The 13,923-nt window shown below is 40.9% G+C and overlaps 1 protein-coding gene across 8 annotated transcripts; it reads right to left on the bottom strand.

The window, feature by feature from the left end:
* Positions 1-4,146: 4,146 nt before the first annotated feature.
* Positions 4,147-13,721, bottom strand: LOC125894863 (uncharacterized). Of its 8 annotated transcripts, XM_049586505.1 has the most exons (10): positions 13,406-13,721; positions 12,424-12,693; positions 11,736-12,032; positions 8,169-8,471; positions 7,702-7,859; positions 7,495-7,593; positions 7,331-7,375; positions 5,730-5,774; positions 4,934-4,978; positions 4,150-4,476 (listed from the first exon to the last, which is right to left on the bottom strand). In XM_049586505.1, the coding sequence occupies exons 1-10, from the start codon at positions 13,446-13,448 to the stop codon at positions 4,333-4,335; spliced, it is 1,449 nt and encodes a 482-aa protein (XP_049442462.1). In that variant the 5' UTR covers positions 13,449-13,721; the 3' UTR covers positions 4,150-4,332. The 8 variants fall into 8 exon arrangements, with proteins under 8 accessions (XP_049442466.1, XP_049442464.1, XP_049442465.1 ...); XM_049586509.1 differs by lacking the exon at positions 7,495-7,593 and having other exon boundaries at positions 4,147-4,476; positions 7,669-7,859; XM_049586507.1 differs by lacking the exon at positions 5,730-5,774 and having other exon boundaries at positions 4,148-4,476.
* Between the last annotated feature and the right edge of the window lie 202 nt (positions 13,722-13,923).

Genomic DNA, 13,923 nt, shown 5'->3' with positions numbered 1-13,923 from the left:
AGAGAATAGATGCAAAATATGGTCTTCACTCTTTCTGTCACACATTTTGGGATATATATTAGTTTTGGGATTTTTTTGCCGACAGATGAGAGGAATTGATAACACTCTCTCTCACTGTCTGCCCAGTAAATATAAAGCTACAGCCAGCAGCTGGTTAGCTTAGCTTATAAACACAGCTAGCTTGGCTCTGTACAGAGGAAAGTAACTTTCAGCACCACTAATTACCACTTTATATACTGTTTGTTTAATCCCTTAAAGGGATAGTTCGACAATTTGGCAAATTCGTATATTGCCGTAATCCCTATAGTCATATGGGCAGGTACATTACCTTTAATTGTCAGTGCCTGCTGTTCTGAGATCGGTGGAACAGAGCTGAGCGCACAGAATGGAGGTGAACGGTACAGGTCCCTCTCTCCCTCTAAACTAATCAAATACACCATCAAATGACTCCAAGACGCTCTTGTGGACAACTTGTAGTTTACACATTCACCACGCTATGAAATAATAATGTAGTATTATGAGACAGAGTTGTTTTGAAGCCAAATGCACAGCCAGAACTACATTCAGGACATACAGCACTTGCTCGGCAGAGTGATTTCAAACAGCGTATGTTTATTGCAGCTACTCCCGTTATCAAAACAACAAGTTTGTTGAGAAGAAGCCAGAATATACAGAGTAACTGTGCGTTCACACCAAACGCGATGGATGCGATGAACGCCACAAGTTTCTGTTCAAAATCAATGTAAATGACACGCAATGTCGCTTCAGGCGACGCGTTTCAGGCGATAAGAGCAACGCGATGAAGCAATGACGCGTCCATCGCCTCATCGCGTGTGTTGTTTGAAGTTGAAAAATTTGAACTTTTCAAGCGACATCGTGTGACGCTGTGCCACGACATCCAATCAGCGTTGATATCCAACCACGTCACCGATGTAGTTACGTCAGACGCACATTTCAAAAAATGGAGGAAAGAATCATTGTGGCTGTGTGTGGGTACACCGAGCTATGTGACACAACGTCACCTTTTTACCGGGACCGTAATAGAAAAGAAATGGCCTGGAAGAAGGTCAGCGAGGAGGTGCAGCTTCCTGGTAAGTTGTGAATATTTAGCTTGTTACGGTAGTTAACTCAGCCATGGTTGACAAGAAAATTGCGGGAGGTGAAGAAAATTGCGGGAGGAGGGTTGCGTCATTGCGACTGAAGCGATGAAGCGATGACCAAAAAGGTGACATTTGTGATCAAGCGACGCGATACTCGCATTATGGGTGATGACATCGCGTCCATCGCGTTTGGTGTGAACGCACAGTAAGAGTTACAGGTTTTGGAAGAAGAGAGAGCAAGAAGAGAGGTAGAGGCTGCCGAGCAACCAGGTGCTGAGGGGAGACCCAGAGCCGGTGGTGTAAATGTGGGGCTTACTTTATTAGGTACACCTGTGCAATATAAATATAGAGTACGCCTCAAAATAATCACCGGAACACGGGGAGAACATGCTAACTCCACACTCATCAATCACCACAACTCCTGAAGGAATAACAACATAAAATGTTCCCTAGCAGTCTGTTTATTCCCAACAATGAGAAGTAATGCCAGTCACTTCACTACAGTCCCTGACAAAAGTCTTATCGCTTATCCTAGTTGTAGGAACAACAAATAATAACCTGACTTGTAGTTGATCAATTGGGATCAGAAATAGCTTATATGAAAGGCAAAGGTCTTTAGATTATGCTTATTATACCAAAATAAAGTTGTGTGTCATTCACTGAGTTTTATCATTTAATTAGGACAGAAAGGTCAGATTTTGCTTGGACAAAAGTCTTGTCGTGTCTTTAAGCGATTCAACCAATCACAGATTAGAGCTCCACCTGTGACAAATACTGTAATTAACACATTCCTAGGTGTGTATAAAAAGAACCCCAGCACACGAGACCTTCATGTGAAATGCAACCTGACCGCTGACAACATGCCAAAGATTCAACCACAGACCAAAGTGCTGATCATCAAGAGCCTGAAGACCAAGTCTGCTGCTGAGGTGGCAGACATCTTCAGTGTATCCAAATGTCAAGTGGAGAGGATAAAAAAAAGATTTGAAGAAACTGGTGACGTTCATGACAAGCCCAGGTCAGGCAGACCCCGTAAGACAACTGTTAGAGAGGACTGTTTGTTGCTTCGGCAGTCCAGGGCCAGCCCTTTTTCAAATGCAGCAGAGCTACATCAGAATTGGTCACCAGAAACCCCTGTATCTACCAGAACAGTTTGTCGAATTCTCTCACGCAATGGTCTCCATGGCCGAATTACTGCTCACAAACCAGCATTAAACAGAAGACAACAAAAGAATCGTGTTGCACTTGCCAAGGCCCACAGCTTGCAGAAAGGATGGACGGTGGAAAAGTGGCAGAAGGTTGATTTTTCTGATGAATCATCCATTCAGCTGCATCCCAATCGCCGCAAATACTGCAGAAGACCTGTTGGAACCCGCATGGACCCAAGATTCACCCAGAAAACAGTCAAGTTTGGTGGAGGAAAAATCATGGTTTGGGGTTACATCCAGTATGGGGGTGTGCGAGAGATCTGCAGAGTGGATGGCAACATCAACAGCCTGAGGTATCAAGAGGTTCTCGCTGCCCATTACATTCCAAACCACAAGAGAGGGCAAATTCTTCAGCAGGACGGTGCTCCTTCTCATACTTCAGCTTCCACATCAAAGTTCCTGAAAGTGAAGAAGGTCAAGGTGCTCCAGGATTGGCCAGCCCAATCACCAGACATGAACATTATTGAGCATGTCTGGGGTACGATGAAGGAGGGGGCTTGGAAGATGAAACCAAAGAATCTTGATGAACTCTGGGAGTCCTGCAAGACTGCTTTCTTTGCCATTCCAGATGACTTCATCAATAAGTTATTTGAGTCATTGCCGAGATGTATGGATGCAGTCCTCCAAGCTCATGGGAGTCATACACGATATTAATTCTTTTTCCCAAGGCACCATGACTTTATGTTCTGATGTTATTGGAGCATGTTTGTGTATTCAAAATAAAGTATCATTTCTACAGTACATTATTTTTGTATGCGACAAGACTTTTGTCCAAGCAAGATCTGACCTTTCTGTCCTAATTAAATGATAAAACTCAGTGAATGATGCACAACTTTATTTTGGTATAATAAGCATAATCTAGAGGCCTTTGCCTTTCATATAAGCCATTTCTGATTCCAATTGATCAACTACAAGTCAAGTTATTATTTGTTGTTCCTACAACTTGGATAAGCGACAAGACTTTTGTCAGGGACCGTATATGCTCTGGGCAAGCACTTATCCATAACATAACCACAACAACATTTGCATTTTAGCTTTATTAACCATGCTTGGGTTGTAGGCTAATGTTACTCAACATGGAGGTAACATTACAGCAGAGAGATTGCTGAGCAAAATACACAACGATCACTTACCACGTCTGCTCGTTTAGTGATGCCGACAGATGGTATGGCAGTGTCCCTCAAGAAAGGAGTTTGAACCATTCCTGAGCTTCTGCGCTCCATCCTTTCAGTGTAGTCCTCCGGTAAAAAATGGCAGGAGCACACAAACATTTTCTAGACCGTTTCCACAGGCGTGTTGGGGTTGATGTCCAGCACAAATAGCCATTGTTTTATCCTGTCGGTATTTTTGGTTGGTAGCTACTACGTGAAACTTCACTCTGCTCCATGTCTTCGGCTTGTTACCGCAACCTTTTACAATGCATGTGTAAACCATGATTTACAAAAACACTTCTAAACTTTCCTCAAACTTTCTGGTGCGTCCAGCCGACAATACCGCAAATGGCTACAAGCAATAACTACGGCACTGTGTCACTCCACCCAGTGGTTTACTCAAGAAAGTAGTTCCGAGTATTTGCTTCATATGTCGTAATGTTATTTAATTATACATTATTATTTCATAGCGTGGGGAATGCGCAAGCCATGTGTTTACCACTAGAGTGTTTTGGAGTCATTTGATGGTGTATTTGATTAGTTTTGAGGAAGAGAAGGGGCTGTACCTTTCACCTCCATTTCAGCGGGCAGCTCTGCTCCACCGATCTCAGAACTGCAGGCACTGACAATTAAAGGTAATGTACCTACCCATATGACTATAGGGATTACGGCAATAGGTGAATTTGCCAAAATGTCGAACTATCCCTTTAAAAGAAGAGTAAAAACGATCTTTTGCAGAGGGGTTTTGGGCTTGACTGCTTCTTGCCTGGAACCTGTTGCCAGGCAACCAGCAGCAGTATATTTCCCAAAATGTTTGAAGTCACACTAATGAATGCATTCAATACTTTTGATGCATCCTTCAATACCAAGGCTTTAGCGGAAGTTGAATTTGTCTGAGATATACACACCAGAGTAAGGTGATTCTGAAGTGAGAGCAGAGGGAATTTTCATCTTTAGTTCGAAACGTAGAGCAGGGTCATAGTTGACAGGGACAGTTGGAGGGTCCGGAGCTGAAACCTGGAGAGAAAAAGATAGAAAGGTCAGCATGTGTCAGACGATCATAAGCGGGTTCATGTATAAAATACAAATATTAGCATCTGTTGTTTTACATGTGCCACATAGAGAATACTCATGTCAAATTATAACGTCAGAACCCGCCGATCTGCCGGAGCCCTCCGGTGTGGAGTCTGCATGTTATCTCATGTTCCTCCCACAGTCTAGAGACTTCAGGCTTCAAATGTTCCAAAAAATCAACTTTGCAAATATGTTTTGAGGGAGTAAATGCACTCAGCATGTACACCTTCACACACACTTGACCCCCATGCCAAATTTCAGGGCAAAAACTGTCAGTCAAAGGGTGGGGAAATTTTCGTGGACTGACCCACTTACAGAGTTGCTGGTCACAGCTTAAAAACTAAATTTGAAATGCAAACAGACGTTGAAAAAAATACAACTGTACTCAAGTATTTTATACCTGAGGAGAAGCTGGCGGCACATTCACTGTAGAAGGCTGGTTTATCTGCAGAGCGGAGCAACACAACATATTAGCAGTGGAGAGGGAAGAGCGTAAACATATCACAAGTGTTGAGCCAACAAGAGCAGAGAAGGCAACACACACTAACCAGCAGGAGAGTCGGACTACGCCGTAAGACGATTGGTTGTAGTGTCTCAGAGGGTTCAGGAAAATTTAAATTCCATGACAAATAAGAAAACCAAAGAGCCCCACTACAGCTAATAAATGGACTTCATGGTATCAAGACGTAACTCCATGTTTAGAAGCTTTATCATATTTTGCGATGTGTGCTGCTCAGTCAGATAACATGGGAAATCTACGGAATACTTTATAGGAAGGAAAACTGCACACATGCATCCCTACATTTTACACACACCTCACAAACACTCATAACTCATACTGTGTTACTCCCTCTAACAACTGGTCCATGAGTTACGAAAGAGGACATAGCAAAATGATGTGTATGTCTGTCTACCTGTGTGTGTGTGTATGTGTGTGTGTGAATTTCTATAAATTGTGGTCATGTTACATGAATCCATTTGTTATTGTAGGCCACTCCCACTGCCCCGCACCAAACATACACCTTCACACACACTTGACCTCCATCCCCAATTTCAGGGCAAAAACTGTCAGCCAAAGGGTGGGGAAATTTTCATGGACTGACCCACTTATAGAGTTGCTGGTCACAGCTTAAAAACTAAATTTGAAATGCAAACAGACGTTGAAAAAAATACAACTGTACTCAAGTATTTTATACCTGCGGAGAAGCTGGCGGCACATTCGCTGTAGAAGGCTGGTTTATCTGCAGAGCGGAGCAACACAACATATTAGCAGTGGAGAGGGAAGAGCGTAAACATATCACAAGTGTTGAGCCAACAAGAGCAGAGAAGGCAACACACACTAACCAGCAGGAGAGTCGGACTACGCCGTAAGACGATTGGTTGTAGTGTCTCAGAGGGTTCAGGAAAATTTAAATTCCATGACAAATAAGAAAACCAAAGAGCCCCACTACAGCTAATAAATGGACTTCATGGTATCAAGACGTAACTCCATGTTTAGAAGCTTTATCATATTTTGCGATGTGTGCTGCTCAGTCAGATAACATGGGAAATCTACGGAATACTTTATAGGAAGGAAAACTGCACACATGCATCCCTACATTTTACACACACACCTCACAAACACTCATAACTCATACTGTGTTACTCCCTCTAACAACTGGTCCATGAGTTACGAAAGAGGACATAGCAAAATGATGTGTATGTCTGTCTACCTGTGTGTGTGTGTATGTGTGTGTGTGAATTTCTATAAATTGTGGTCATGTTACATGAATCCATTTGTTATTGTAGGCCACTCCCACTGCCCCGCACCAAACATACACCTTCACACACACTTGACCTCCATCCCCAATTTCAGGGCAAAACTGTCAGCCAAAGGGTGGGGAAATTTTCATGGACTGACCCACTTATAGAGTTGCTGGTCACAGCTTAAAAACTAAATTTGAAATGCAAACAGACGTTGAAAAAATACAACTGTACTCAAGTATTTTATACCTCAGAGAAGCTGGCGGCTGTAGAAGGCTGGTTTATCTGCAGAGCGGAGCAACACAACATATTAGCAGTGGAGAGGGAAGAGCGTAAACATATCACAAGTGTTGAGCCAACAAGAGCAGAGAAGGCAACACACACTAACCAGCAGGAGAGTCGGACTACGCCGTAAGACGATTGGTTGTAGTGTCTCAGAGGGTTCAGGAAAATTTAAATTCCATGACAAATAAGAAAACCAAAGAGCCCCACTACAGCTAATAAATGGACTTCATGGTATCAAGACGTAACTCCATGTTTAGAAGCTTTATCATATTTTGCGATGTGTGCTGCTCAGTCAGATAACATGGGAAATCTATGGAATACTTTATAGGAAGGAAAATTGCACACATGCATCCATGCATTTTACACACACACCTCACAAACACTCATAACTCATACTGTGTTACTCCCTCTAACAACTGCTCCATGAGTTACGAAAGAGGACGTAGCAAAATGATGTGTATGTCTGTCTACCTCTGTGTTTGTGTGTGTGTGTGTGTGTGTGTGTGTGTGAGAATTTCTATAAATTGTGGTCATGTTACATGAATCCATTTGTTATTGTAGGCCACTTCCACTGCCCCGCACCAAACATACACTTTCACACACACACTTGACCTCCATCCCCAATTTCAGGGCAAAAACTGTCAGTCAAAGGGTGAGGAAATTTTCGTGGACTGACCCACTTATAGAGTTGCTGGTCACAGCTTAAAAACTAAATTTGAAATGCAAACAGACGTTGAAAAAAATACAACTGTACTCAAGTATTTTATACCTGAGGAGAAGCTGGCGGCACATTCGCTGTAGAAGGCTGGTTTATCTGCAGAGCGGAGCAACACAACATATTAGCAGTGGAGAGGGAAGAGCGTAAACATATCACAAGTGTTGAGCCAACAAGAGCAGGAGAAGTTCTTTCTATGAAAGGCAACACACACTAACCAGTGGGCGAGTCAGACTACGCTGTGAGAAGACTAGTTTTGGTGTCTCAGAGGGCTGACTGAGGTAGTGTGGCCTCCATCTAGAAGGCTCACTGTCATTCTGAATTTGGAGTAAACAGAACCACAATGGGTAACTATAACAGCAGGACTTTTAACTATACAGTATTGTACACACAGGTAAGGCAGCTTTAATGCAGAGTGTGTCCACCTCTTGGTAATGCTTAGCAGGTTCAGCAGCATCAGTCTCAGGACCGTCCTCTTTGGCAGGGCTCCCCCCACAGCAGCAGTACCTCACACAGCAGAAGAAAAGCGAGGTGAGGGCTACACCAGCACCAAAAGCCCAGTCAGATGGCACATAAGGTTCGGCTGAAACAACGAGTCAATTAGTCAATGGGCAGAAAATGTACCACTAACAGTTTTGATAACTGACCCTGTAATTTGCAAGAATGTTAATATGTTACTTTAATTAGAGTCTCTCAAATGTGAGGATATCCTGCTTTACTCTGATTTGTATTAGTAGTATCATGTATCATGAGTATCATCATCATCAGTATCTGTCCTTCTGTAAATCTTGTAAATTGGACATCAAAAACAAAGATGCCAGAATAAAGTAGCAAATATGACAAGGTAAGATAATTTGATAATATAGTCATCTGACACTTAGAAAACACTTACACTCCACTGCCAGTGACATCTCAAAGGCCGTGTCGCCATTATGATCTCTGATCTCGAAGTGTCCGCTGCATGATGACTGGAGGGCCTCATTTACAATCCCACATGGCTTTAACAGGTCAAACCCTCGGCAACCATATTCATCCGAAACAGGCTGCATCCAGCCGTGACGTACAATCTCAACCATCACTTCTCTCTTTTCACCTGTCCTTTCTGGGAAGAAGAAAACATTGCAGGAGCCTTGTTTCAGATCAAAACTGACGCTGAGGAATTCACCAGATTTCCGTTCATGGGTCTCTGTAGATGCTGAAAGACAAGATGCACAAGACCCAAAATCATATGAGTATCACACACTCCTCCTGTACAGTCTTGGTTCTTGGTTTCTAGTTTTGTCTTGCACATAACATTGCAGCTGTGATCAGTTTAAAAAGGAGCAGTTCTACATTTTGGGATTTTTTGGCATTCACTTTCTTGCCAACAGTTAGATGAGAAGATCAGTACCACTCTGGATATACCCTGATAAAGACTATTGAGGTCAAAACATGTTGGTCATCCATTTATTAACAAAGTGATACTTTTACTCCAAAGGTAACCCACTCCAACCACGAGCACCTCATTCAGCACATAACTCCCCCTAAAACTGCAACTTGTTCGTAGGCTTTGTAGCTTTTCACCCATTTCCTGTGTTCCAGTGTCTTCTGTGTCTTAATATTTACTGTACAGACATGAGAGTGCTATCCATCTTTTCATCTAACTCCCAGCAAGAAAGTGAAGAACCAAAGTTCCCAACATGAGGAACTTGTCCGTTAAAGGACCAGTGTGTAGGATTTAGAGGGATCTATTGGCAGAAGTGGAATATGATATGCATAACTATGTTTTTATTAGTGTACTTTCACCTGTAACTAAGAATAATTGTGTTTTTGGTAGTTTAGAAATGACAACATCAGGGACTGAAAATCGAAGCCAGTGCATATATGCCAAGAACTGCAGTTTCATGAACGGCCACTTGAGGCTGTCTTCAAGAGCAAATCAGTCCTCTGATAGACCTCATGTTAAAGTGCCCAACTTTACAGCAGAAACAAACATGTTTACGGTCTGCTACAGAAAAAAGTTTTAGTCTCTAAATCTTACTTCAACATCCATGACAACTATTTGGGGGGTGTATTTTTATATAACTCCACCATTTACATTTTATTAAGGCTTACACTTATGCATGGCTGAGGGTGGGACGCTCTGCGACAAGCTGTCTGCAGACAGTGTCCTCAGCTTATCAGTGAGATCCACCCCTCACTTTTCCCCATTGCGAGCCTCTCTTTTGAATATGGTTAGACCAAAAAACCAAGATGATGAAAGCAGGTGTCCACAAACCAACAAGTGACGTATGGTGGCTGCGTCCCTTATTTTATACAGTTTATGGTTCTCATACACACTTGGAAAGGAAGGAGTGAGTAGAGCTGGTCACAATCTGTAACTTCATGGCTAGATGCCACAAAATCCTACTCACTGGACCTTTTAATTCATGTCAGTTACTATGAACTTCAATGATGATAAGTTTTCATCCATATGCTCACATTCCAAAGTATGTCGACATACGGCAACATACACTCCTTCCACTTTAGGTGCAGTGGTTTGCAGTCAATGAGTGAGCATACTGATGAACAGCAGAGAAATTTTTCCTGCTCATGTTTTCAAACACTAGCACATGTCAATGACGTCATCGTTGCAACCGTCATCGCTATGACAACGCAGCAACGCTGCCTTCTGTACCGCTGGTCTCTCAACTGTATATCCAGACTCACCATGCCAAAATTATTTCATGTCTTACTTGTACTATTTTAATTCTTAGTTATTTCTCTCGGCCTTGCTTGGTGACTGTTGAACATTTGGCTTGGGAATTGCCTAATGCTTTTTGATTTGTTCACTTTTTTGGCCCATTGATTGGTGTGCCCTGGCTCGTGATGGCTGTGGCTGCTGGGCCTGTTTTTGTTTTCGTTTTTTGTGTGTTGTCTTTACTGTTGTCTGTTTTGTGTGTATGCATCTCATACATCTCTTCAATGACATTAGTACAATCGTCTGCAACGTTTTCACTTAGCCTGCAGCTAGAGACGCAGTCTTTTTCTATTAGTGATGGTAGCCTATCTCCACTAACTCCTGTCTTCAAAAATGGATCACTGTAAAGGTTTAAAAATTATATATCTTAACATCAGAAGTCTTTTGCCCAAAAGTGACTTACTCCGTGCATGGGTGATGCAGCATAATCCACACATTATAACGCTATCTGAAACATGGCTCAGCAACAGAATTCAAGACAGTGAAATTAATCTTGCAAATTGTGTATTTTATAGATCCGAGAGGGGCTCCAGAGGTGGTGGCTTGGTTACATATGTTTCATCTAACTTAGTGTCTGAGTTAATTCTACCTGTAACTGAACCATTATACTTCGAAAGCCTATTTGTTAAAATTACTCTTCATCAAAACAAATATCTAACCATTGGAAATGTCTATAGAACCCCCTCTCTCCTCATTGAGTCTTCTACCTGTTTAATTTCCACCATAAATTCTATTACCTCCAAAAATGAAATGATCATCTTAAGGGATTTTAATAAAAACTGGTTATACAGATCCTCTGCTAAAGACAGAAATAATTTTGAGAGTCTGCATATGACACAACTTATTAATGAACCATCACTGTTCCATGTATAGTTCACTTAACTGGTCATCACTTGAAACAAGAAGACATATTCACTGGCTTCAACTGATTTTCAAATGCATACATTTAGACTATCCTCATTATCTAAAACAATATCTAGTCGAGTATTCATCAAGATATTAACTAAGACTTTCAGAACAATCCTACTCCACTGTACCTTCTGTTCATAAACTAATTGGAAAGAGAGCTTTTAGATTTATGGCCCCATCACACTGGAATAAATTATCACCACATATTCGCTCCCTGACATCCTTTCACATGTTCAAAAGCAGTTTGTTTTCTTATTTTAAGTTGAACTGCACATGCTTCAGGTGATGCATATATATATATATATATATATATATATATATATATATATATATATATATATATATATTTATTACCTGTATTGTTGGGTGTTATCCTTGTATTGTCCTGTCTTTGTTGTAACTGGCCTGTTTTGGGCAGTTATTTGTGAAATGTTTCGTGTATTGTTTTGTAATTTCATCTGTTTTTCGTTGTTGTATCGGACCCCCTCGAAAATGAGATGATGCATCTCAAGGGTTTTATCCTTAATAAATTTTAAATAATAAATGGATTATGCCGCAGGACTGGTTTCTAATGACTCCAAGATAACCACAGCTGCTGAATTCTGCAAAGGACAAAACTACAAACACTCGAGGTTTGCAGCTATTTCAAGTAAGTTTACCAGTTGATTCTGGAGTATTCATTTCATTCATGTTATAAAAACATGAGATTGTTGAGTCCTAACTTTGAACATTGGCACTTACACACATGAAGCCAAATGAGGCTTTTAAGACAAGGCAATAATTCAATAACACAGTCTGACACTAAAAAAAAAAAACACAGAAGTTACTTACGACTCATTTCCAGTGACACCTTTAAGGCCGTGTCGCCATTCTGATCTCTGACCTCAAAGCGTCCTCTGCATGCCATTTGGAGGGCCTTATTTAAAATTCCACATGACCCGTACAGCTCAAACCCTACGCATTTATACTGATCCAGTCCCCCCTGCAGTTTGCCTTGACGAACAATGTCAATAGTTAATGGCTGACCGTTGCTTTCTGGGAAGAAGTAAATGTTGCAGGAGCTCGGTTCCAGAGCAATAGTAAAGCTGAGGCGTTCACCAGGTTGCCGTTTAAAGTCTTTTGTGATGGCTGGAAGACAGGGAGTGCAAGAGAGAGGATATTAAATTGAGTCTCCATCCAAAAATTGTGTAAGTATCAAACACTCCTCCCATACAGTCTTGGTTTATGAATATGAAGGTTGAGTATACACTTTAATATCGCAAGAAAATAAAATGCTATCTTCTTTTTAGCTTGATCATTGTGCATGTTTGAGTGATGCTTTTGATAAACCAAGTATTATCTTGACCCACACTGCCATGCAGCCATAACATTACACTAACATACAGTCAATAACATATTACACTTGGGATGCTTAAATCCAAATGGCCCAAGAGAAGAGTGTGACAGCCACAGTGTTTTGAAAAAAAAGGGGTGCCAGAATAGGAAATTAGAGAAACAGAAAATTAAGAAGAATATTCACCTTCTACCTCAAGGGTATGAGTGGTCAATTCTCTCATATCTTTGTCTCTCAGGATGTAGTGACCACTGTCTCTCGGAGTTAAATTCTTCATCACATAGGAGACGTACGTCCTTACATACTTCTTGTCCTCGCTGATTTCAGGGTCTCCTGATTTCCACAAGGTCCTCACATCTGAGCTGTTTTTGGGGTTGAACTCGATGAAGTGAGTCCTTCTGAGCGTCCAAAGGTTGTAAATGCTCCCATATTGCTGATAAATGACCTGTGATTGGCCTTGTAAGAGACAGTCCAACAGAAACATTATTGATTTACCAGACACCCACCACCACCATTGTTTGCATTGCATTTTTCCACATTATCTTAACATGCATCTACATATTTTTGCATGATTTTATTTATTTGTGTCTGACGGAAACAAATATTAAAACATCAAATAATTTAAACCTAACAAACCTGGACATATACAGTATATAACCATAATATTATATGTAGTGACTCTACGTTTACACTACTACAAATGCCAATCATATTCAAATCTTTTACTTATATAAATCTAGCAAGAGGTACTTCTGAGTAAATGTTTTAAGCTAAACTTAACGTTAAAGCATTGACTCCCTAAGATAAAAAGTGGATATTATAACTTGAGTGCACTTTTTTTGTAAAATTGTGCAACATACTTAAAAAAAAACTGTATATAAATATAAATTTTGTAAGACACAAAACATAATGAACCTATTAGTATTGCAGGCCAAGTTAGAAATGTGTTATTAATGTTAGCACATGATTTGTTCACAGCACATTTAATCTACAATAATGCAATTTAGTGTATAAAATTAAAGCAAAAAGAGACTGTAGCTGTCAAATAAATATTACTTAAGTAAAAGGTACGATTATCTCCTTTGAAATGTGGTTAAGTAAGAGTGTAAAGCAGCATTTTAGCATTTAGCAGTCTCGCTAAAGTAGGACTAATAATGTTTACACTTACCCATGCAAACAAAGGCACCCAGCAACAACCACACAAACATCATCTTCCGTGATTCAAAACACGAAACCCCAGTCTAGTGTAAACCGTCGCCGACCAGTTTATTGTTTTCGAGACTTAACTGACCCAAAACATCTCAATGTAGTCACAACATTAAGGTAGGAGCAGTGCAGTGGACATGCTCCGTACTGCACCGTTATTGGATTTGGTCTTGACCAACCCTGAAGGGCGTTGCTATGGGTGTTGACATGATGCGTTTAGGTACATCGGAGATAAATCTTGTCAGGCCGCCCGTGAGCTCTATTAACCACTAATAAAGCTTCATACTATGGTAAAGCGCTCAAGAGTCGGTAAAATGTGAATTATATGGAGACAGTTAGGTTATTTGAGGGGCCATTTAGCGTTGACATTTTCATCTAATAAAAATTTCGAGGGTCTACATGACGTCATCAAGCTGCGCCCATGTAACACTAAGAAAGGCTTATATATTAATCACATAAGGAGATAAATAAGAAAATGTA

The sequence above is a fragment of the Epinephelus fuscoguttatus genome, linkage group LG9, assembly GCF_011397635.1.
Source record: "Epinephelus fuscoguttatus linkage group LG9, E.fuscoguttatus.final_Chr_v1".
NCBI classification, from domain to species: Eukaryota; Metazoa; Chordata; class Actinopteri; order Perciformes; family Serranidae; genus Epinephelus; species Epinephelus fuscoguttatus.
Note: the sequence above shows the minus strand (reverse complement) of the source record. Positions and strands in the feature narration are given on the sequence as shown.

What these genes read in the sequence shown, in the direction of transcription:
- LOC125894863 (XM_049586505.1), bottom strand. Translation starts at nt 13,448, where the DNA reads ATGATGTTTGTGTGGTTGTTGCTGGGTGCCTTTGTTTGCATGG. An exon ending in TCATACCCTTGAGGTAGAAG is followed by an intron (nt 12,033 to 12,423) that starts GTGAATATTCTT and finishes CCTGTCTTCCAG; the next exon opens with CCATCACAAAAGACTTTAAA. An exon ending in CTGCTAAGCATTACCAAGAG is followed by an intron (nt 7,594 to 7,701) that starts GTGGACACACTC and finishes CTCCAAATTCAG; the next exon opens with AATGACAGTGAGCCTTCTAG.